This window comes from Triturus cristatus, chromosome 12 (assembly GCF_964204655.1).
Source record: "Triturus cristatus chromosome 12, aTriCri1.1, whole genome shotgun sequence".
Taxonomy (NCBI): domain Eukaryota; kingdom Metazoa; phylum Chordata; class Amphibia; order Caudata; family Salamandridae; genus Triturus; species Triturus cristatus.
Window position 1 is genome coordinate 233,535,780 of NC_140595.1, and position 24,937 is coordinate 233,560,716.

Below are 24,937 nucleotides of genomic sequence, written 5' to 3' on the forward strand. Positions count from 1 at the left end.
GCGATGGGACCACCTCCATATCTATTAGGTCACGCCACAAAGTGACGTCCAGTAAAATATAATCAATTCTGGACGGGCCACTAAGCCTATTGAAGGTCATTGCTCCGTCCCGGTCAGAAGGTGACCTACCATTTAGAGCTCTTAGGTTATATTCCACAGTGAGGGCATTAATCTGTATTGCCTTAGATGACCATTTTTTGATTGGGGCTAGTGACCAAGCAGGAATAGACCAGCTGGAGTCCTCATCTTCTGTACCCAAGGGATCGTCCCCACTAAGGGGTTCAAATGTACAATTAAAGTCACCACCCACAAGAATTTTAGAGGATGGGGGACAGTTAGCTAGTGCCTGTTCTAGAGTCGTAAAAGTACATGGGGTTTTGTCTCCCGGGGTCCCTCTAGAGTAGATATTAAATAAATCAATCCTGCTGTCCTTCTTTTGGCCTGCAAATGAAAGGTGTTGAATGTCCCTACTTGCTAATTCATGGGTAGAGACGTCCCAATTCAATTCAGTTTTTACCCATACGTGTAAACCACCTGCAGGTCTGCCCTTCCCACAACTGTAAGCAGGCAACCAAAAGGTTGCATAGCCAGATTTGTGGACGGGGAGCAGGCTCCACGTTTCTTGGAACAAACATACATCAAACTTTTCAATAAAGTTGTTCCATTCTGGAAGAGCCATCTTTTTTTGCAACCCGGCCACATTCCAAGATATCAAGTGTAAAACCTCCTTACCTCTAATAGGCTTAACAGGGATAACCCCCTTGTTACCACCCGACACACTTAAGATAGGGTCGATGTTAACTTCAATACGATCTAGTGAGTTTAAAGGTTGACAACTAACACATCTACACCCCAAGGACAATGTGTGAATGGTAGTTGGGGTCTTACTAATAACAAGTCTATTGGGAACCGGTGGAACCTCGTTCCCAACGTCGGAACCAGTGGCCTCTCCATGAGCCTCAAGATCACTACCCACTAGTCTGGCAGCTCCTGCGCTACCCCGTGTACCCAACATGGACTGTGAACTTCAATCACAATCATCCATACCGGCAAACACGTCGAACCTATTCCCTATCTCTAGAGGGGTAAAGGGTCTCATGTGGTCCATTCTCCAGTAGGTATTTCTATTAAATCTAGGGGGAACAATGTTCCACCCTTGGGGGTCAAATACAGAATGCCTAGTGGTGGGTGCTATAGGGATCTTTGAATAAGTTGCAACCTGTTCGCTAGTGTGGGTTGGGGGGAACACCAGGGATCTAGGATAAAAGTATGTCAAGGCACGGGGGCTAATGCAGTTGTTATCATTTCCCGAGGGCCAGTTCAGAATATAATCAACTGTACCTGGATCTCTGAAGTTTATCACAACTATGTCACCCTCGATATCTTTGGATCTGCCTCCAAGCCGGGAGAGTCGCCTAACGTGCAGTATCTCGCCGTTGATGTTCCTATTGATTGGTCTATGTATACTTAACCAATGCATAATTTTGTTTTTCAACTGGGTAAATCCTTCCCACTTATTATCTGCCAGTATGGGGACCCCCGTCAGGACATCCACCAAGGGCACAGCTTCTGGGGGTAGTTCTACCTGAGGTCCATGGTTCGCTAGAACCCTATTGTGACTGGTATTACCCCCCTCTTCCCACATATTCCCTGTGGGTGCCAATGAGTTCACCCCCAAGTGATTACTAACAGGTTTAGTAACCGAATTTATTTCGTTCCTAGGGGGCACTAGCCTATGTTGATTAAGTACTAACTGATTAGTTGGCTGTGATGTGGCTTTGCTGGGTTGAGGGATGTCCATGGGTGCATTGAAGATGGGTAGTGTAGCAAGGGAGGAGCGGGGGGCAGCCTTGTGCATCTGAGCCTCGACCGAGTTAACCTTACAGCTTGATACGGACTCAATGTTCGTCAGCCTTTGCTCCACCCTCTTCAGACTCTCGATAATAGGCGAAATAAGGGATCTGACCAGGTCACCCAAATTGACTAATGAAGCAGTGGGGGGTACTACCAACTGCGACGGTTCAACTGATGTAGAGGGGGCCTCAGAACTGAACACTGCTTTTACCAGGCCTACAGAAGGGGATGAGGAAACCAATATAGGCGGAGTTCCTGATGCAGCCACTAACCCCGATTCAATTCTATCGGTAGTCTTTGTGTACTTACTAAAATCAGAGTGACTGGTCTTGGGTTTAACCATGCCCGCCCCCTCCTTACGTCTTATTTTACTTGGTGGTGGGCCATGAACCTTACCCATATCAAATTTCTTAGACTTCTTCCTAGACGTTTACCGCGGCTAGGGAACTGTGATTTAGAGCCAACAAGTGTACTACTAGAGCTATGGGGAGGGGTATCACTAATATCCTGAATAATCGGGGCGCAGTTTGTTGGGTAACAATCACGCGGCAAAAGTGGGGCCCTGTCCTGTAAAGAAGAATCATCATTACCACAATAACTACCTCCATCACGGGGAGAGGCCTGGGGAGTAGATTCTTTAGGAGCCCTGAGTTTTAGATTTTCAACAGAGCGCCGGCGCTCTGTTCTACGCTCAGCCAATAGAGTATCCCTCTCCTCAGCCGACTGGACCCGCTTGAAATAATTAACCAGAGAGCCATTTAACAAACCCCCCGGTTTTACCACACTGACTTTGTCGGGGCTCTGGGCCATGACAGCACTGGAATCCTCAAGAAGAGGCGAAGTCAGGGCGGCAAAACAGATTAGTGACAGGGCCCAGCCCGGCCTCACTCGGCCTCTAAGAGGGCCTAAGAGGGCCCGCCCTTTGCCCGGGCTTCTCCCGGGACGCTCCCGCGCGCCGGCAGTACGGCCTCCTGAAATAGCAAACAGAGGGAGTAGTGGGCGGGGGGGCGGGGCCAGCAGGGAGAGCAGCCCAGGTGAAACAAATTGGGCTCACAGGGACTCCTGGGTGATGGAGTCCCTGCTAACGTACTCGCAGCCCTTCCAGCAATGACACGCCCAAGATCTTTAAGCAGAAGACAGCCCCTCTCTCAGCAACAACTCTCGCTGGTAGAATGTGCGCTGCGGGACCCGCGAAGCGGGTCCGGCGAGTTGCTGGTGGATTTCAAGTAAAAAAGGCAGAGAGCAATAATGGCAGCAACAGCAGTCCAAAGAAACAGCCGGTAAGGATCCCACAGGCAAAATCCTGATTCCCAGTTTTAACTCCGTCGGCGGGGGGGCGGGGCCAGCAGGGAGAGCAGCCCAGGTGAAACAAATTGGGCTCGCAGGGACTCCTGGGTGATGGAGTCCCTGCTAACGTACTTGCAGCCCTGCCAGCAATGACACGCCCAAGATCTTTAAGCAGAAGACAGCCCCTCTCTCAGCAACAACTCTCGCTGGTAGAATGTGCGCTGCGGGACCCGCGAAGCGGGTCCGGCGAGTTGCTGGTGGATTTCAAGTAAAAAAGGCAGAGAGCAATAATGGCAGCAACAGCAGTCCAAAGAAACAGCCGGTAAGGATCCCACAGGCAAAATCCTGATTCCCAGTTTTAACTCCGTGGGCGGGGGGGCGGGGCCAGCAGGGAGAGCAGTCCAGGTGAAGCAAATTGGGCTCGCAGGGACTCCTGGGTGATGGAGTCCCTGCTAACGTACTCGCAGCCCTGCCAGCAATGACACGCCCAAGATCTTTAAGCAGAAGACAGCCCCTCTCTCAGCAACAACTCTCGCTGGTAGAATGTGCGCTGCGGGACCCGCGAAGCGGGTTCGGCGAGTTGCTGGTGGATTTCAAGTAAAAAAGGCAGAGAGCAATAATGGCAGCAACAGCAGTCCAAAGAAACAGCCGGTAAGGATCTTCATAACAAATAAGTCTCCCAAGATGGCCACCAGAGACAAAAGAGCCCAAATGTAGCCCAAATATCACCCAGATGTAGCCCAAGTATAGCCCAATGACAGAATGTCCCAGAGTGTTCTTAAGAACAACTAGAGCGCTTACTGTCTTACTTATGACAAAAGTATGGCACACCTGAAGCCATCTTGATTGGAATAAACTGGTAACACTTAAAACATTTAATTTAAAAAGGAACACAATGAGGGGGTTCATTTTGCCATAGAAATTATGATTAGTGCTGAAGAAGGAAAAATTAGGGCACATTTTGAGTGACTTCTCAAATCCTCTTCTATTTCATAAAAAAATTCTGAAATGCAGACTGAAACATGCACTTTTAATACCAGCAGCAGACTTCCGTGGTGAACAGTAGCTTTACCACAGTGATCTAATGAGCAACTAGAGTGCTAACATTCAGAATTTATGGCAAATGTGTGACATATCTGAATACCTTATTGATGTAAAAAACTGAAAACATTTCCTACTGAGGAGACTGCAGTAAATAAGAAAATTAGGAAACTTCATAACAAATAAATCTCCCAAGATGGCCACCAGAGACAAAAGAGCCCAAATGCAGCACCAATATCACCCAGATGTAGCCCAATGACAGAAGTGTGCAAAACACTTATTTTTTGTGTTTTTGCAGTTTTATATAGTGCAGACTTGTCAGGTATTGGAGTGCTTTACATGAGCATTGGTTACATCACACAAGATCAAATTCATTTTGGTTGTAGACATGGGGAGATTAAGTGATTTGATCAGAATCACGGAATGTTGAGCTGAAGCAGAAACTCCAACCTGGTTCCCCAGTTTCAAAGTCTGCAGCTCTGGAAGTAACACCACATCCTCTCCCCTAAGTGCAACATTTAATCAAGTGGTCAACTGGATAAAAAAACATAAAGATAACAAATAATTTAAAAGTGCTTTGTCGCTATTTGAAAACTCAGAAAATATGTCCTCATTTTAGTTTTTTAGAGTACTAACCATAATTTTGATGCAAATAAGACCCTCTCATATATGTAATTTCTAAAGGAAATGCTCTAGGTATTACAGTTTTGATTACATCAAGATGATGTCAGGCGTTCCACACTTTTGTAATAAATATAGAATGTTAGCAATCTAGTTGTTCATTAGGATACTGTTGAGAGGCAGAGGCCAGGGGCACGGACTCTGAAAATTGACGGCAGGTAGGAGGGTGCAGAGGCAACAATTTGACCACACTGGGCAGGCAGGAAGGGCAGTGGCAGCACAACAGACTATGGAGGGCTGTGGAAAGGGGGGCAGGGGCAACAAACCAACATTACAGGACTGGCAAGAGAGGCTGTGGCAATATAATAGACCATTGTGGGCAGAAGGAAGAGGCAGTGGTAGTACAACCATACATGCCAACAGACCCGATTCAGCCAGGAAACGTCCAATGTTTTTAAGCTCAAATAGGCTTTATTTTATCTGTCTCCTGTTTACAATCTCCTCTTTTTCAATGTAACTCAAAGGGGAAAATCAATACCCCAGTTTTTTTCAAAATCTCCCTCTTACCAAGTTCAAAATGTTCACAAGTATGGTACATTGGATCATGGTAGGCAGGAGGAATGGGGTAGGGGCATGGACTCGGATAACAGAGGACAGGAGGGACATGGAGAGGTGCACCAAACTGACCCTACAGAGCAGGCATCAGGGTTGGCAGCAGCACAATACACCACACAGGGCATGCGGGACGGGAGTGCAGCACAACAATCCATAGCAAGCAATAGGGAGGGTACAGGACCATGCACATGGACAACAGAGAACAGAGGGGAGAGAGGCAATGGTAGCTAGCTGACCATAATGGATAGACAGGAGAGAAAGCTGCAGCATAACAGACCATAAAGGGCAGGAGGGAAGGATCAGGGGCATTACAATGGAACAGACAAGCCAGGAGGGAGGGAATAGGGGTCTGCAAATGGAAACAGAGGGCTGGGGGCAAGGGGGCAGGGCAGGAGCAGCAAGATGACCATGGAGGTCAGGCAGGATGGGCACTAGAAACAAGACACACCATGGAGAGCAACAGTGAGACTATGATGGCATACACTCAGACCATGGAGGGAAGGTGGGAGGGGGTCAGGGGCAGCTAGCTGACCACACAGGGAAGGTGGGAGGGGCCGTGGCAGCACAGAAGACCATGCATGGCAAGCGGGAGAGTTAGTGGCAGCACAATGGCTATGATGGGCAAGAAGGAGGGTGCAGGGGCATGCACAAAGGACCATGGAGGATAGTAGGGAGGGTCAGGACCTGGGCACAGACAAGAGAGTTTAGGGGAAGGGGCCTCACAACAGACCGCGCGGGGCAGGCAGGAGGAGCAGTTGCAGCACAACAGACCAGGGAGGGCTTAAGGGTGTGGCAGTAAAATGGACCATGGAGGACAGGAGTAGATATGAGTGGCAGGTCCATGGAGCATGGTGGGCAAAAAGGATGGAGCAGGGACATGCACAAAGACATCGGAGGGCTTAAGCAGGCGGTCAATGGGGCATAGAATTGGGCAATGGAGGGCAGGAGGAGTGGACTGGTACATCATGCTAAATGGAGGGCAGTGGCAGCACATCAGACCATGCATGGCAGGAGGGAGGAGGCTAGTCCATGGATTCAGACCACAGAGGATTGGGAGGAGGTGGATGGGGCAGCAAGCTAACTGTTCAGAGAAGGTGGGTATTAGGAACTTTATTGTTTTTAAAATGTGTGTCTGTGCGAACTACTTAAAATATGAACAAGTATGCAGCATAATCTCACTTTTATTCAGGAAGAAGAGGACGTTTGTGACTGTGACTCCGGGCTCACTTGGCAGAAACATCCCCTGACCCTCCATCCCCCATCGCAAAATGTAATGCCCGTGAAAAGGGTAGGTGAACGCAGTGTTATATAGAACATAGTCCTGAGAGCACGATTGAAAATGAAAACTAGATATAGTGTATGGTATAAACTATGCACCAAAAAGTGTGATATAAGATGAACCGGGGCGTGAAATATAATATGCAATACATTGTGCGCAATGACAGATTCATTGGAGAGCGCAAGATAGCACAGGCACTAGCGCATACTATGCGATATGCGCCTTGGAGTGTAATATGCACTGGGCAGTGTTGTGTAACCTAACTAGTCTCTAAAGTTGTAATGTAAAATATGTGCTGGGGAGTGTAACGTTGCATATGCACTGTGACAAAGATATGGATCCCAGATTGTAATATGTATGGCATAGCGCTGTGCGTAATAACATAGGCATCGAGGAAGGCACGTTAGATGGGGTAATATAACCCGTGCGAAGGCAAGTGTGGCATGACATATTCACGGGGTGGTGTTACAGTGCACATGGGCTAAAGAGTGTCATAGCATACGCACTAGCTGGTGGAATACAACACAGAGGTGTGTGGCACTCGGCGGGCACTGGTGGTTGTAACACAGCATTGGGCTCAGCCAGGAGCGCGCTGTAACTCTCAAGTGAGATTCGTCTCCTTTCCAGAGAGTAAAATAAAAAGTATTACACATCCGGCGGTGGATGTGTGTTTTATTAACCGTGAGGGGGGTTTCTTGCATAGTTTTGGTCGAATTTTTGTCGAATCCCCTTTAAATGGCTTGGTGTGCGTGTGTATTAAATGTGCCCGTCAATAGCTACCCATGTTTGTATAAATAAAAGACAAGGGTGTCTACTTGGAGAGTACTCACCGGCGGGGGCGCTGGGATTAGGCACGGTAGGACGTCAGAGCTTCACTAGCGGTGTAAATATATTCCACGTGGATTCATTGTAAGCATAGTCGCCTTTTAATGAATATCACGCAAATCGTCATGGTACATACGGTTTGTCCAGCATGTCCTAGGTGTTTCTATAAATATATTTTTAAAAAATAATAATAAAAAACAATAGCTGGCCCCGGGGGATGGGGTCGCCGGGGCCATAAGTGGCCTGAGGAGGGGGGCAATGCAGTCCCCTCCTAAAGAATGAAAGAAAAAAAAAAAAGGCCATGCCCCGGGGGTTGGGGTCCCCGGGGCTGATTAAGTCCTTGGGAAGGGGGCCACGCGGCCCCCTTCGAAATGTTTAAAAAAATTAAAAATTTAGGGGGCAGGCCCTGGGGGATGGGGTCCCCAGGGCCAATAAATTAGAAAAGAAGGGGGGCCACACAGCCCTCCTTCTTAAAAAAATTAAATAAATAAAAGACCGGCATCGCGCCGGAGGCCACGCCCCCTCCTTGCAGCACTCTGCAAATGCGCCCCCTGGCCAGTTGTAAGTTGGGGAATTAATTCCCCTTCAATAGTGAGGGTCCCTGAGGGCCAGCTAGCCCAACAGGTATCTCTAGTATGCGCCAGGGAGCTGCGTTGCAGACAGGTGTTCTGAGGCCATGCCCCTTTTTACACATCTCTGCAATGCAGCTCTGTGGCGCTTACTGGAGGTTCCTAGTGGGCTAGTTTGACCCTAGGGACCCTTAGGATTCAAGGGGACTTAATCTCCCAACTTAGAACGCCCACAGGGCGCGTTTACACTGTGGTGAAGGGAGGGGACGGGGCCTGAGGTGACGTGTGCAAACACGCCCTGTGGCGAGTTTTAAGTTGGGGAAATAATTCCCTTTCAATCCTGAGGGACCCAGGGGGCCAACTAGCCCACCAGGTGCTTCCAGTAAGCGCCACTGCTCTGCGTTGCAGAAAGATGGTGCAGGCCATGCCTCTTTTTACACCTCTCTGCAATGGCGCTTACTGGACGTACCTAGTGGGCTATTTTGCCCCTAGGGACCCTCAGGATTCAAGGGGACTTAATCTCCCAACTTAAAATGGCCACAGGGCGTGTTTACACAGTGGGGAAGGGAAGGGAGGGGACGGGGCCTGAGTTAACGTGTGCAAACACGCCCTCTGGCGCATTTTAAGTTGGGGAAATAATTCATCTTCAATCCTGAGGGACCCTGGGGGCCAACTAGCCCACCAGGTGCTTCCAGTAAGCGCCACTGCGCTGCGTTGCAGAGAGGTGGTCTAGGCCGTGCCCCTTTTTACATCTCTCTGCAACGCAGTTCTGTGGCGCTTACTGGAGGTACCTAGTGGGCTAGTTGGACCCTAGGGACCCTCAGGATTCAAGGGGACTTAATCTCCCAACTTCAAACGGCCACAGGGTGTGTTTACACAGTGGGGAAGGGAGTGGACGGGGCCTGAGGTGACGTGTGCAAACACGCCCTGTGGCGTGTTTTAAGAGGTAGTTTTAATCCCCCTGCCCTATTGTATACTAGGGGCTTACAGAGGAGGTCATGCTAATCACAGAGGGACCCCAACGCATAGTGTTCCCTAGTGTATGTAGGTGTTTTCACTATATTCTGAGTGTCTTTTAACATAGCACTGGCTCTAGGACTGGTTAGTCAGGCTCAGTTACCACCAGTATCCATCAGAAAAAGTTGAGGGTACAGGATGATTTTGCAACAAGGCTTTTTTCTGCTCTTCAGTTTGTTCTTTCTGCACATTATCCTTCCTCCTGCCCTTTTCTTCGTCTTTGAGGACCTCTGTTGCTTCTTTCTGCATTTCTTTTTTTTCTTTCTGTGCGTTTTTTTTTCTTTCTTCACATGTCCTATCTCTGTAGGCATAGTTAGAAAATAGCATTTAAAAAACCTTTGAAATTCACTGAAAAAACCATAGGTTTCAGGCACGTTACAGTTAGGAATTAGCATTTAAAAAACCTTAGAAATTCACTGAAAAAACCATAGGTTTCAGGGGCGTTATAGTTAGCTGGACTTTTCACTTGTACAAAACTATTGAAATTCCCCTGTTATAGTTAGTTCAGCTAACTATAACTCGCATGCCCGCAATGCACTGCTGATGATGTCACATATTACATCACTCATGACATGGTCAGTGACATCACTCATGACATCACTGATGACATCTCAAATTACATCACTGATGACATCATCAGCAGTGCATTGCGGGCGCGCGAGTTATAGTTAGCTGAACTAACTATAACGGGGGAATTTCAATGGTTTTGTACGAGTGAAAAGTCCAGCTAACTATAACGCCCCTGAAACCTATGGTTTTTTCAGTGAATATATATATATATATATATATTTTTTTTTTTTTAAAGGATGGTTTCAGTAAAGCATCATCATCATTCGAGTCACTCTAATGTATCATTCTGGTTTTAAGCATTTGCTGATGATAATGGTTTGAGATCTGATGTTTTCGTTTTGGCTTCCAGTATAGTGCACAGGTGACGTATAGTATTGTGTTTATTTTGTTCACGAGCACAGGTTCGTTCTGGGGATTTTTAAAGTCATTTGTTTCACCTGTTTTCCCCTAAGGAGCAGTCACTGGAGGGGCCATATGCTAGTGGCCAGGTCACTGATCAGTTAATTTTACCTAAACATGCTTGGAAAGATTTTGGGTTCAACAATCGGCCTACATATTTTATACAATTGTGCTACTGATGGACTGACTGAATACATGTAAGAAATCTTTCATCTCAAGCCTAATACATTGTAAGTTACATTTTTCTTTTACTTTTCACTCTCACTGGGTTTTTCTGTGGGTAATTACTTTGCATTAATTGCAGTACAACCAATACATGAGCTTATTTTTAGTGATGCAGTGGGTTTTTACACTAAGTTAAGCAAGTTTTCAAACACACAGGGGCTTATTTAAAAGCTTCTTGCACCACCGGTATGTCACCTTTTCCCATATTAAAAGTGATGTACCGGAGGCTTGTAAATAAGCCCCACAGTTTCTATTTTGGTGATTTGGGGTATTCACAATTATGCGACAGGTTACATTTGTGTTTACACATTGTTTGTTGCTTGAAAATGTTTATAAGTACAGATTATGGGGTGGGTTTCATACTAATTGCTTTCTGTATCTTTATATTTTGAAGTTATGCATATTTGGTGTGAAACTATTGTGTTATTATGAATTCTTTTTAGACTAACATTCCTCATTTTGGATGCTGGCAGGATTTCTTTCAACTTCTTGTATCATAGTCACTCCTGAAGAAGGGAATTTTCCTGAATTGCATTGAGCCTATGATATGATGGATGACATTTATATCATCACAAATTGTAGAAATGAGCCTGAAGCGACTGAGTGTATGACTTTTACATACTACTATTTGCGAATAAAATAAGGAAGATCTGCAAATCCTTGTTTTGATTAGAAATGATTAAAGACTATGATAAAACTGCAATATAGATGATATATGGTTAAAAATGATGAAAAAGATGGATCGATGTCATTATGGCTGTGCATCCTGGGCATAATGCACCATTTGGGCACCAGCTGATTGATCAAGTTTTGCGTGTCTGGACCGAAAATGAACCAGGCTTGCAATCCAAAATTCCGGGCTTTAAGCGTTTGATTAAATGTTAAACTTTTTCCTTTGAGCACATGCAATGTTCGGTATGCATTCTGCCACATACAAAGAAACTTTTAGAAAGTTGGCATTTTCCTGCCTTATCCATTTGGAGCCTGCTGCCTGTCTGTGGGTCACATGGCTGGGCGTAGTTGACAGTTAGGCTTTGTGTATTCCTCCTAGACAGCCACACACAATAGGAAGCTTAGGAGTGTCTGGATGGTTCATCATTGGCAGGACGGGAGGGAGGAGCTGGGCACAGACACTCTTACACTTAAATAGACTGTGTCCTCGCTCCACCCAAAGGGATGCATACTCCCTGTAGTTAGTCTGGAGCCAGGGACAGGAAGGCAGGCAACTGTGTACATACAAGAGCTCGGACACCAACTTTTGAGTACACCTCTGTACCTGTAGATCATCTGCCAGGAAGAAGGACTACTGTGCTGCTGAAAGGACTTCACCTGCATCTTTTGAACCCAAAACCTAGAGTGACTCCAAGGACTAGTTGGCTGGGCTCCTGATCCGAAGCCTCAAGGACATAACAGGCTTCCAATAACCTTGAACCTGCACTTAGACACTCCCATCTGTGAGTATTCCCTGCCAAGTGGTGCCACGACAGTCCTGAAACCTTGGAAGCGGGCCTAAGGTGTTCTACCAGCCTCTGCAGTGCCAGCGGAACTGACACATCTCCTCTGCGGCACGTCACAAACCCAAGCAGAACTGACACATCTGCACTTCTGTGTGGATTAGACCCTTCACAACGTCCTGCTTCGCCCCTGCAGCCTGCACCCTCTTCGGAACCGCTGCTGCATGACGCATCCTTGGCACAGACCCTTGCATCCCTCATCACTCTCAGCCTCAACGATGATGCCGGACCCCGCATCGCTGTCTCACAGCTCCTCTGAATTAACGCATCGTACCGACTGCGCAAGACATACTTGATGCCTGACTTTTCTTCACAAGCCCCTATCAGCAGGATCCTCGATAATGACACAGGACCTGGCATCGCATCCGCACCACACATTGGGACTGACGCATCGATTTGACTGTGTGATGCATCTTCGCCATGGATCCGCAAGACTCTCAACAAACCAGATTTGAAGGTACTTTGTTCAGCAGGCCTAACTGGGTCCCCGTAGCCAGTCCACACTCAGTCTTCGTCGACCTGAACTTGTGACTTTGTACCGGTCCATCACAACCAGTTATCCACAATTGGCGCTTGGTGCTTTTCTGCACTATTTTCACCAAAATCTCTAAAATTGCATATTTCCGGTTCTACTGATTGGATGTTTGATCTTGTTTTATTAATGAAAGCTCTATATTTCTAACTTGGTATGTGATCCTCTTTGTGTGGTGTTTTCACTTCATTACTGTTTGAAGTGTTGTACAAATACTTTCCACATTGTCTCTAAGTTAAGCCTGATGCTCTGAGGGGGTTGCTGACAGGTTAATTTGGGGTTGGCTTGTGCCTCACCCTGACAGGGATTGAGTCTCCTCACATAAAAAGACTTATGTTTTTATGTGCAGAAGCTCTGCACTCATAAAGATACTACTCGTAAATAAATCCCTTGTGAATCGCAAACAATCAAACTTATAGGTAAGAGTACGTTTACCTTTGTGAACCAGGTCCTGAGACCCTTATGGAATACATAAGCTCTCTAAAACCACTTAACCTTAACGGATACATTACTGGAATGTCATTTTGAATGCATGCTAGATCAAAATAAGTGTATTGATATAACTTGAACCGTGATTCCCTCTCTTGAATTTTACCATTTTCTGCAGAAAAGCAATCTATTGAACAATGATTATTTCTTTATGTTGTGTCGTAATGATTTTTTTTTTTTATAAATGAGGACATGAAATTATTGCTGCCCGTATAAAAGAGGAGGAAGAGACCATTTGCATCGACTCGAAGAACAGTAGGAGAGCTGACCGTATCTGCGGCCCCAAAGGTGAGTACAAAGCATTTATTTTATTTTTCGCAACCACACAGTGATCAACCACAAGTACCTTAGGTAGCTTGTGAACTGAAAAGAAATACGCTTATAAGGTTTCACTGCCAAAAACATGATGCAGCAGTTTTGATGTGCTTTATGTCAAATAAGCACATTTCAATCCAACCTGAGCTGCTATTTGCATTATCATATATTGTATAATAGTCCATTCCTATTTTAGGTGCCCATTTATCTGGAGGATTGCGTTATAATGAAGTAGGCGAATGCCCTTTCAACAAACCACGAACAAAATATCTAGAAATGCAATGTTGGCCTTAGCCTTAAGGTTGTACGTCTTTGCGTAGGGCTATGTGCTTGGCTACTTGTGATTCGTAATGCAGATATATAATACCAGACGTCTTGCTTCAAGATGCAGCAAGCAAGAAGACTTGCAGATGAACTAACGAAGCCAGGTCAGAGGGGATACTCGCAAGGAATAGCATGTCGCAATCAACAGAGGGATGATTCAAGGAATCAGGCCTCATGTGAACCTCCTGCGACCTATGCACAGGCCCAAGGATTGCCTGCAATATGAACACTTGCCATCGTTGTCTTTATTGGCTCATTTCCACAATGGTGTTTTTCTAGTGCTTGTACTTTAATTGTTATTGGTGGACTGGCACACGCTAGATTCTGCTGGATCAGAACGTGGATAGCTCAATGATGCTGTTTTCAGAGGGGCACAGTTTGTTAAGATAGACGAGTGTAGAAATAATATAAATTGTCCACCATGACGTTGTACAACAATTATGACACAAGTACAGTTGGCTAGTACGAAGTCCTGTTTTTTTCTTTTGTGTGTCGAATTCCACTATCAATGATGTGAACTGCAGTTCCAGGAACTGATTCTCAATCTGGCAGTTCACCAACACATCATTGGCCATGGTCCTTGTCCTCCTCATTAAATCTAGATGAGACAGCTGTGCTGCGCATACTCTGTTGCAGAATGGTCTCCCCTGGCTTTCTAGCTCCCCTCTCGTACATCCTGCTGTAAGTGGGAGGACGATAGGTGTCTTGAGAAGAACAGAGTTTGTAGGTGCTCGGAGACTCATCATTTGTTCTACGCTCTGTTTCGAACCCTTGCCTGCTCTCTCATATTCCTGCTATCCTGATTGCTGCTAGGTACTTGGATTAGCCTTTTAAAAAAAGGAAATACGCCTACATACCACTTCTTGAAGCATTCTGTTGTTAAAGCCGTCTTTTGAGAGGCTGTGACTACAGGTCCCAACAGGCGTTCGTGTAGTCTGACCTCGTTTGCCAGAACACTTTCTCCACATACCTTGTAATTTTTAAACAGATTAAGGTCCATTGCGGCGCATGTTGACTCTGCAAAAGCCCAGGAAGAGTCTTAGACTGTCTGTGATTGTCCATGAAATCTGCATGAGTACAAAACCAACTCCTTGTAGCTCCTGGGTAGTTTTCCACTTTGGAAAAAAATACTTTCCTCTGGATCCCCACCAGCACGAATGTTATCTTTCCAAGGGACCATTTAATTGTTTTTAAACCTATTCCTTTAGGCCTACTGGCGAGCAACTTCTGTAGTTGGCATATTCAGTTTAAATTAGCTACAACACAGTGAGCCTTGTTTCCAAAAAGCTGGAACTGGAGTGGCAGCGCTTTGGTGAAGAGAAAAGCACCAAAAGTCTGCAAGAAAAGTTGGCTCACACTCCCTCCCCCATAATTTAAAGGCTACCTTCCATGTTCAGTTCCAGTCATTGAGGGTGGTATTGGTTGTCCATCTGTAAAGCAATTAGTATGGAGACAAGTCTTGAGTATTGAGTGTATAGACAATGACTTTGTAAATAGTCGAAATTGGTTGTCCAAATATCCAATTACTGGCTACTTTGGCATGTTTTGGTAGAAGATTTAAGGTGTATAATATTTATAAAAAACAGTGAACCAACAAATTATAATGGAGCTAAATACACCTATTAATTTTTAGGTCTCGCCTGGCGAAAGCAGCGCATGCGCTGCGCCCGCCATGCGAGGGCCTTTTGCGATCAATTCAGCCAAAGCTGAATGCACGCACGTAGAGATGGATAAAGATGGCTGCTCTCGCCATTCACAAAGCTAAACATGCACGCGTACGGACAAAAAAATGCACGCGCATGTGGACAGCCCAACACCATCTTTGTTTACTTTAATTAGCGTAGGGATGTGCACACGCACGCGCATTTTTTTGACCGTGCGCGTGCATGGCGGCGTGCTTTCGCTTTCCCTCCCTCCCCACGTCGGAGTTTAGAACTGTTCCCCGACGGGTTGGTGACCTGGGCAGCTGCGAGGGCAGACACGCCGCACTCGACTAGCACAGACAACATGGAGCGCTTTCCTCAGGGCAGTGGTGAGTACAGATTTATGGCGCATGTGGCAACATTTTACAATTCACGTATGCGGGTACTGCCTGTTTGTATTTTCAACTGAAAGTGTGTAAAAGTTTTAAAGAACGCACTAGTTAATGGGGTGAGTTTGGGGGCACGTTTGTTTTTTTATCTCTGTGCTTTTGCGTTCCCTTCTTGTACAATAGCCCGGCGTGTTTACAAATCCGTTTTTTCCCCTAAATGGCACGCGGAGGCACCATCTGTTTTGAATGTTGGGCTGTGGTGACCCTGTGTTCCTGCTTGGCTACCCTATGCTATTAAATGTTGTGAGTTTTTATTAACTGTGCAATAAACTAAACCGTAGTAGTACGCCTGCGCACTCTAATATGATAATATGATGCTTGGCTACCCACCAAACCCCTTTTGGAGACAGAGAATGCCATCATTTTTAGTAAACCACCCTCAGTGGTTGGCGGTCCGTGCACAAAAAGTTGGTAGAGCACGTGAATTAGTGATGTGATGACGTAGAAGGGATTCATGACAGGAAGGAAACGTGTTTAAGTGTTAGTTTTTGCCACTATTAATGAGCTGTTTTGCAAGCTTGGAAGAATATTTAATGTTCAGGTTTGAACTGGAAGGCACTACTGTGATGAATACAGGCCCCAGCTAGGCCCGCAGGACACAAGGGTTCGCTCTCCTGCAATGGAATCTATAAGGAAGTTGGCACGGAAACTGCAAAGTACAAAGACAAAGTTTATTAACCCTTAAGGGTGGTCCTACAATCCATACAACACCCTTCAGTATTGCATAGAGTAGCACAAAGAACTTGCGTACACGGTCCCCTTTTATACACAACAGAGGGGCTCATAAGTGGGTGGATACAACATGAGGCAAAGAATATTACCTTTTATGGTCATTTTCGATACAGAATCAATATATGGGCGGAGCTGACACACTCCTTGAGCCCGCGAAAACATGGTCAAGCAAGGACTAACTGATAACAGATGTGGTCAAGTCTGGGCATGCGCCAGACGGACAAAGGAGCTATTTATAGACTGTTACTAGGCAGATTGCAAGAGCAACTAACACGAAGATAGGACTCTTCTCGTGCTACGCACGTGGAGGCATGACAATACAAAATGGAGTCCGGACTTTAGTCAACATAACGAAAGAGACTTGGTCCTAAAGGGGAATTCATGTCTTCAGTGAATGCTTAATCACACCGTCGTTTCAATTTACAACAGACGACCCTTTCAGCATTTACTGAAGACATCCGGTTTGTTAGGATAATCATCGTATATGTCAATTGTCATCATTTCTTCTACTTCTTTAGCTAAATGTTTCTGATAAGTGACATCGGCAATAGCTTTCTTATCAGGAATACAGAATGATACACATAAGGAACAGAGCAAAGGACCACATTGGACACAAATGCAACAAGAAAACAGAACTGCTACAATAATACAGAGACCAGTTAAGACCTTCCACCCCCAAGCAGTGATCAATGCCCAAAACCATCCAGAAAAGGTCCAAGTGCCGTTTTCTGTATGGATTTCAGCTGCAATTTTATGCAGTTTATTAATAGCATTATAAACTGACGGCGTGTGGTCAGGGATAAACACACAACAACTACTTCCGATAATTTTACAAGCTCCACCTCGGTCAGCTAATATAACATCTAACACCATACGATTCTGCAATGCAACAATTCTAGTAATCTGTAATTCTTCCGTAAGATTCCCAAGAGCAGCAGCGGTTTGGTTTGTCACAGCCTCTACCACTCTTGTTAACCTTCGAACTTTCCTACTATTTAGGGCAGCTCCAACAAAGAAAAACAATCCTAAATTAAAATCAATATACTGCTGCAGACTAGTGTCAGTCTGATCCACGTCATCAATTGATAGAGTACGTTTATACCTATTTACAGTCACATTATTTAACAACTTCAAATCCTTATGATAAGATGCAGGTGCTAAGAATACAGGGGGCAATAGAAACGCCACATAACATACTCCAGACCAACCGGCTGGCAAACGGTAATAACCTTTATTTCCACATACGAAATATGTATTATGGGATGCTAAGAAGGTACTGTTATTCAATCAGTCGATATTTAGAATAGTGATGCAATCACTAACACCAACAGGAATATAACCCACACTCTGGACACACAGGTCCGCTTGAGCTTGTGCCACTTGAATCACAAATCGGTCTTTCCCCACAGTGTCTCTGGTGTTCGTGAAAATATAAGGAATCGATTCATTGTCAGGTCGATACTCTTCCCATTCCCAAATTGTCCCATTCGCTTGCGGGTATCCATCTTTATCCTGATGACATTCCCTATTAAGTCTGAAGAGTAATCGTCCCACTGTAGGTTTCCGGGTGGCAAAAAGCAAAGTGTACCATGCTCTACAAGAGCCATTATGAGAGAAAGGAAGAGGTATGAATGGCGTTCCTCCTTTCTTCTGATGAGCTGGCATCATACCGCATATCCAACAGTTCGTGGCATTCGTGGCAACGTGGGTATGATGCAACATCTGGATGAAAGTGTTATTCAAATAAGACTGACGATGCTTCAATTCTTGATACGGAAGGGTATAAAAGTAGTGCTCCTCAGGCACTGGAGTAGTCAACACAAGTAACTTTCGAGCAGGAGTCACATCCTCCACAAACCATGTGGCTATCCCAACAATAGCTACTGTAAGCATAAAACCTGTTGCACAAAGGATTTTCTTTTTCTCCATGTCAGAATAAAGAATCAATATCTTCCTGAAACTAAAAAGTTTGTCAGAACTCTTCCCCTTGGGCAGCGGTCGATTTCTTCACCAGCGGGCCAAGACGGGTGTCGCTACACTAATGCAGGGCTGATCCCCCCCCCTTGCCTCATTGGCTCTCCGTTTCACTAACCCAAGGGCCGTTCTGACAACATGTCCTGATACTGAAGAATTCACTTCCTTGGCCTCAGATGATATCGCTTTCCTCCAGGAGTCGCGTGGTCCGGGAAGAGCTCCTCAGTGTTGTTCGGTTTCACAGCACGGCCTTTCTCTGCAGTCAGAATTTCTCGTTGATCAGTCAATACAGCAGGCTCCACCAATCCGGGCGGTACTTTGCGACAGTGCAGGGAATGGATCCAATTCTTTCTGTTGGAAACCCGCACAGCCGTCCTCGTTGCAAGTAGGACCTGCTCAGGACCAACCCATCTCGGCTCCAAGCTGTTCGTCCTTTCAAAAATCTTCACCATAACATAGTCTCCAGGCCGGAGACTATGTCCTTCGCCGGTGGACCGATCAGGGAGCGCCTCCCGGACCTGTTGATGAATAGAAACCAAGTTATCCGTTAACTGTGCCAGATAATCATTCATCATTACACAAGGTACATCATACACAGCCTTAGGTCTTGGTGGACCCCAAATATTCATTGGGCGTCCGAAAATAATCTCGTACGGTGTAAGACCGGTTCGAGAGTGCGGTATCGATCTAATTGACAATAATGCCAGTGGTAAAGCATCTGGCCAAGTCAAAGATGTCGAAGCTTGGATTTTAGCGATCTTGAGCTTCAGTGTACCATTATACTTCTCGACTAGTCCTGCAGACTGAGGGTGAAACACTGCGTGGAACTTCTGGGTGATGCCCAGACCCTTCAGAACATACTTTATAACATCCGCTATAAAGTGGGGTCCGTTATCACTCCACAGAAGTCTACAAACGCCATACCGAGGGAAGAACTCCTTCAATAGCATCTTGGCGGTAGTCATTGCAGTATTGTCTTTCGTAGGGTATGCCTCAACCCATTTGCTAAAGGCACAAACCACTACTAGAACATACTTCAAATTGTTACAGCGCTCAAGCTGGATGTAATCCATCTGCAAAACCTCAAAGGGTGCAGTAGGTGTCACAAATCCTCCTGCTGGAGTTCGAGTACCCTTTCCTGGGTTGTACCTCAGGCAAATCATACAAGTCTGCACCACCCTCTTTGCCGTGCTAGCAATCTCTGGATGCTCCCAGACTTGGGTAAGCAATTTTACAATTGCGGAAGCTCCAACATGTGCTAGCCCATGTGCCATCTGAACCATAGGTTGTACAAAAGCCGTGGGTAACTTCCATCTATCCATCTGCTTATTTCTCCAGCAACCCTCATCATCCAATTCTCCCTCACTGGACCATTGCTCCCGCTCTTTATCAGAAGCGGTCCTCTGTATTTCTCGCACTTCTTCCTTCGCATCGTGCCATCTTTCTACCTGCGACTTCACTAGATACATGGCAGTAGCACCGGGCTGCATCGCAGTCTCCCGTGCCACCCGGTCTGCTAACGCATTCCCTTCTCCAACTTTATCAACTACTTTCTTATGGGCACTACATTTAATGATAGCAATTTTCCTCGGATATGTCAATGCAGTCAAAAGGTTGTGAACTAACTCTCCATGCATTATTTGTACTCCATGCGACGTTAGAAACCCTCTCTCCTTCCAGAGTAGGCCGAAATCGTGCGCTACTCCGAAAGCATAGCGGCTGTCTGTATAAACATTCACACACAATCCTGTACTGAGCTCACATGCTCGTGTTAATGCTATCAGTTCCGCTGCTTGAGCTGATTTCTGTGGTATGCGTGCTGTCTCCACTATTGTTTGCAGTGTGGTAATTGCATACGCTGCTGAAGTCGTACCGTCTGGTAGCTTCAGGCATGATCCGTCCACCCACAGTTCTCCATCTACATCTGGAAAGGGCGTATCCTGGAGATCAATACGACCCTTTGTTTGTTCCTCAGTCACAAGAATACAATCATGTGCTTTCCGTGCTTCAGACTGAGTCTCGGGGTATGGCAACAATGTGGCCGGATTTAACGTTACGCACCTCTTTAACGTAATATGAGGAGCCAAAAGCGTCAGCTCATATCCCGTTAAACGGGCACTGGTCAAATGCTGCATCTTTGTCTGATTAAGCAGGGCATCAACAGCATGGGGGACTAATACCAACAGCTTATGAGATAACACAATTCCCTCGCTTTGGCGTATTGACACAGCTGTCGCCGCAACCGAGCGAAAACAACCAGGCAATGCTCGGGCAACAGGATCAAGTACAGCCGAAAAATATGCACAAGGGCGCTGCTTGTCGCCGTGCATCTGCACTAAAACTGATAATGCACATCCATCTTTCTCATGCACATACAGCGAAAAAGGTTTGGTATAATCAGGGGTCCCTAACACTGGTGCTGAACAAAGGGCCTGTCGTAATTGCTGAAAAGCAGCGTCACACTCATTTGACCAAGGAAGCGGAATAGGTGTGTCTTTTGTCAAAAGGGCTAATAATGGCTTGGCTATGTGTGAGAACCCTAATATCCATTGCCTACAAAAAGAAACAAGACCCAAAAATGCACGCACGTCCTTCTGCGTGGAAGGCACTGGCGTGTCCAAAATTACTTGAATACGATCTGGTGTGAGTGCACGCCCCTCCTTAGACAAAAGGTGACCCAGATAAGTCACCTTTGGTCTACAGAACTGCAATTTCTTCCGAGATACTTTGTGATTGTGGGATGCCAAAAAGGAAAGCAAGGACAACGTACTCTTCTCACACAACTCCGGAGTGTCAGCCGCCAACAAGATGTCATCGACATATTGAATGAGGGCGACACCCTCGGGCAGAACAAAGGAGTCCAATTGTCTTTTCAAAGCTTGACTATAAATGCTAGGGCTTTCTGTGTAGCCCTGAGGAACTCTACAAAATCGATAAGACCTATTATTCAGAGTGAAACCAAAAAGGTATCGACTATCGGGATGAATAAGAATCGAAAAGAAAGCATTTTTCAAATCAATGACTGAAAACGTCGTCGCCGTAGGCGGGACCAAAGTAAGCAACGTCGTGATATCAGAAACCACTGGATATTGAGGTATCACGATCTTGTTCACTTCTCTCAAATCAATGATAAACCGATAAACTTTGGCATCCGTATCCTTTTTCAAAATGGGTAGAATCGGACTGTTACAGACGTTGTAGGGAACTTCCTCCACTACTCCCACCTTAATCAAATCCTGCACAATCTGTATAAGGGCCTCCTCCCCCTCCTGGGAAATACGATACTGCGGGAGGCGTGGTAACATCGCCCCCTCCTTGACACTAATATGGACAGGCGGAATCACCATCTGTCCTACATCGGTATCCGAAACGGCCCACAAAGTACGGGGAAGAGTTGCTAACACGGTATCCTCTGCAACCACACACATCCGTTCAGACAAAGGGTGATTATCATTTAATATCACACGCACACCGGCGGGGGAACAGCGGATCGTAGCTCTGAAGTGCTTTAGCATATCAAGACCCATAATGTTGTCCGGCGTGTTCGGGGCAAGCAAAAACGGACAGGGTGCAGAAAAAGAATCAACCTGAAATGTGAGGGGCCGAGAAAGAGGGCTTCGGGAGAGTGTACCATCAAACCCTACCGATGTAACCATTAAGCCAGATGGGGGAGCCCTCGGAACCAATTGTTTAGACAGCGCACTACAAGTCGCTCCTGTATCTACTAGGAACTGATTAGTAGAACCCAAAACCTCAGCTGATACATAAGGACCCTTCTGATCAACCGGCACCTCAACTGATTCTAACCCCCATCCAACGCATTCCTATGCATGCTGAGAATCATGGTACCCAGAGCGGTCAATCCCTGACACTTGATACTGGTTTTGCCGATCAAAGACATTAGGTCTATCTCGGTGCTGCCCGGCAGGGTCAAAACGAGTGTGATCGTTAGAAGTCCCTCTAAAATTCGAGAAACCCCCTCTACCTCTCGGGCCACCCTGATTATGTCCCTGACGCGAAGCATGCAACGCCGGGCAATCCCTGGCCCAGTGTCCCGATTGCTTACAATACGCACATTGATTCCTATTCAAATCAGATCGGCCCGAGGGAGGACCATAAAATCCTCCCCTACCTCTATTGACACCCCGACGGGGCGGACCATACACTTGCGCTAACATCACCTTCGTTTTTAAATCTTTCGACTTCTTCTCCTCCTGCCCCTTCGCTTCTTGCTCCTGACGCTCATAATACTGAGCTATAGTCAGGAGGGCTGTCGGAGACGCCGTCGACCAAGAACTTTCACTCGCCTTTAGGCGGGCCGCTATTGCCGGTAATAAATTCGCCCCATATTTATCAGCAAAAAGGTGCCGACCCGTATCATCCGTAAGGGACTGACCACTAAAATCATGAAACGTCTCCTCAAAGCGCGTAAAGAAATCTGCAACTGATTCATCGGCTTTCTGCTTACACGAGGCTAACATGTTCCAGTCAATCTTTTTAGGGGGGATGATTGTCTTCAACTTAGTCAGAATAGCAGCGGGGAGATCTAAGATAATCTGAGGTGGTTTCTGCGCGGGCTTCCTCTCCCTATCCTCATCCTCAAGCTCAGACCACCGAGCCTTAGAAGCGGCAACATCGTCCACCTTCCGCACAGATCGCCACATATCTGGTGGTAAAATAAGCCCAAAGAACAGATCTATATCTGCTAAGGTCATAGTACAAGAATTCAAGGCCCCCTCGACTTCTTCGTAAAAGGCCGCTGGATTCTTGCGGGGATCAGGCAACGCATTCTTTAATGCCATGACGTCAGCCCTATGCCAGGGAGTATAAACCCAATTGTACACAAAATATCCCTTAGCATCGGCGGAGGTAATATCCGAACTAGTTCCCGCTCCTTTAGGAGGAACATACAAAGGCGCCGCCTCTCTCTTTGGTTTAGCATGCACTAGGTCGCTCTTATCTGAGTGGGAGGTAGATGATTGGTCATCACCGACACGTGAAGCCGACTGCTTTTCCTCCTCTGCTTCTAGGCGCGCTCTCTCTTTAAGGTCATTCGCCGCGTCCCGTAATGCAAACAGCCGTCGAACCGCATCAGGCGCCTTAGAGGGAGAGAAAACACCATTACGCAATGCTTTAGCATCTGATACCACGTCAGCAGGCTCAAAGACGCTGGAATATTTCCGGAAAGCAGCAATCACTTCATCAGAAAAGTGGCCCAAAAAATACAACTTCTCTCTATCCTGCCACTTCTCCCAAGAATTCAACAACTCAGCAAGGGATAACTTGCCCTTAAGTGCACGATAGGAAACTTGCCGAAGCTCACCCATTCGGTCAACCGATAACATGGACCGCGTGTCTACCTTACCCGACACTGATCCAGAATCCTGTGGCCCCGGGGCAGACGCGCCAACATAAGGGGGCGGAGAGCGATCTAGTAAATAAAAATCATCGTCAGGATTATTAAGGACAGGATAAAGTGACTGACGGACAGCATATTGACCCGAGACTTGCAACCTACGCTCTTTCTCTTGTCTCTCCGTCTGTTCTCTTTCCTCCCGACGCTTCGCTTCCTGTGCTCGCACATGATCATTCTTCCGTTGCTCTTTATCAAACAGCGCTTTCTCACGTTTCTCTCGCTCACGCACTTCCTTCACCCATAATCGCACACATTCAAACATGTCTTGACGAGCACGCCGTTTACACATACACTGTTCCACATACTCAATCTTACGCATATCAAACGACCCATACAAAGGCCATCGTAACTCAGGATCCTTTCTGGTGTATTTCCTCCATACTGTGCTGTACATTATGGAAGAAAGACCATGCTTCACATACATAACCCTATTAGGAGTCCCCTCTGGGGGAGCTGGAGCAGATTCCTCGAGGTTTAACCGGTTTCCAAAGCAGCAGCACCACTTACGGAGTGCGCTAAAAGCAGGCATGCTCAAAAATAATGCAAAATATGCAGTATTATCAAAAAAATGGCACTTAAACGTTGTGCCGTTCAAAGTTACACAGCTCCGGAGAAATATCTCCACATTACCTGCCTATATGTGTTGCAACGCATATATTCTCACAATAATCAATACAAGATATGACCGGTCATCACAAATCAAACTCAAATAGCCAAACCAGGCTTCAAAAACTCGGAGCAAGTACCGTACAACGGTTCTTACCAATCAAGAGTCCAGATTCCAACTGCCAAGCTCCAAAATTCGCCCAAACGGCTGTCACGGCAGGACCGACAGAAGAGGTCTCAGTCGAGGACCGGCGCCACCCAGATGGTCAGCTCGGAAGAGAAGGAAGAACACCTCGGGATGCCAGGACTAAAGTGCCTCTGGCAGTGATCACATCCCCGGCCAAATTCCTCACCTTCGTCACGACCAATCCTTCGAGCATCCGAGTCGCCGATGAGCCCCACGTGACGGGCGCCAATTGATGAATACAGGCCCCAGCTAGGCCCGCAGGACACAAGGGTTCGCTCTCCTGCAATGGAATCTATAAGGAAGTTGGCACGGAAACTGCAAAGTACAAAGACAAAGTTTATTAACCCTTAAGGGTGGTCCTACAATCCATACAACACCCTTCAGTATTGCATAGAGTAGCACAAAGAACTTGCGTACACGGTCCCCTTTTATACACAACAGAGGGGCTCATAAG

General features: G+C 46.3%; 1 protein-coding gene across 1 annotated transcript in view; it reads left to right on the forward strand.

Annotated features, from left to right (window-relative positions):
* LOC146775775 (uncharacterized) overlaps positions 1-24,937 on the forward strand; it is a 314,322-nt gene that overhangs the window by 275,843 nt on the left and 13,542 nt on the right. Inside the window, exon 6 of the mRNA XM_085636909.1 lies at positions 13,027-13,125. Within this exon, the coding sequence (XP_085493035.1) occupies positions 13,027-13,125 (99 nt within the window). The remainder of the gene's footprint in view (positions 1-13,026; positions 13,126-24,937) is intronic.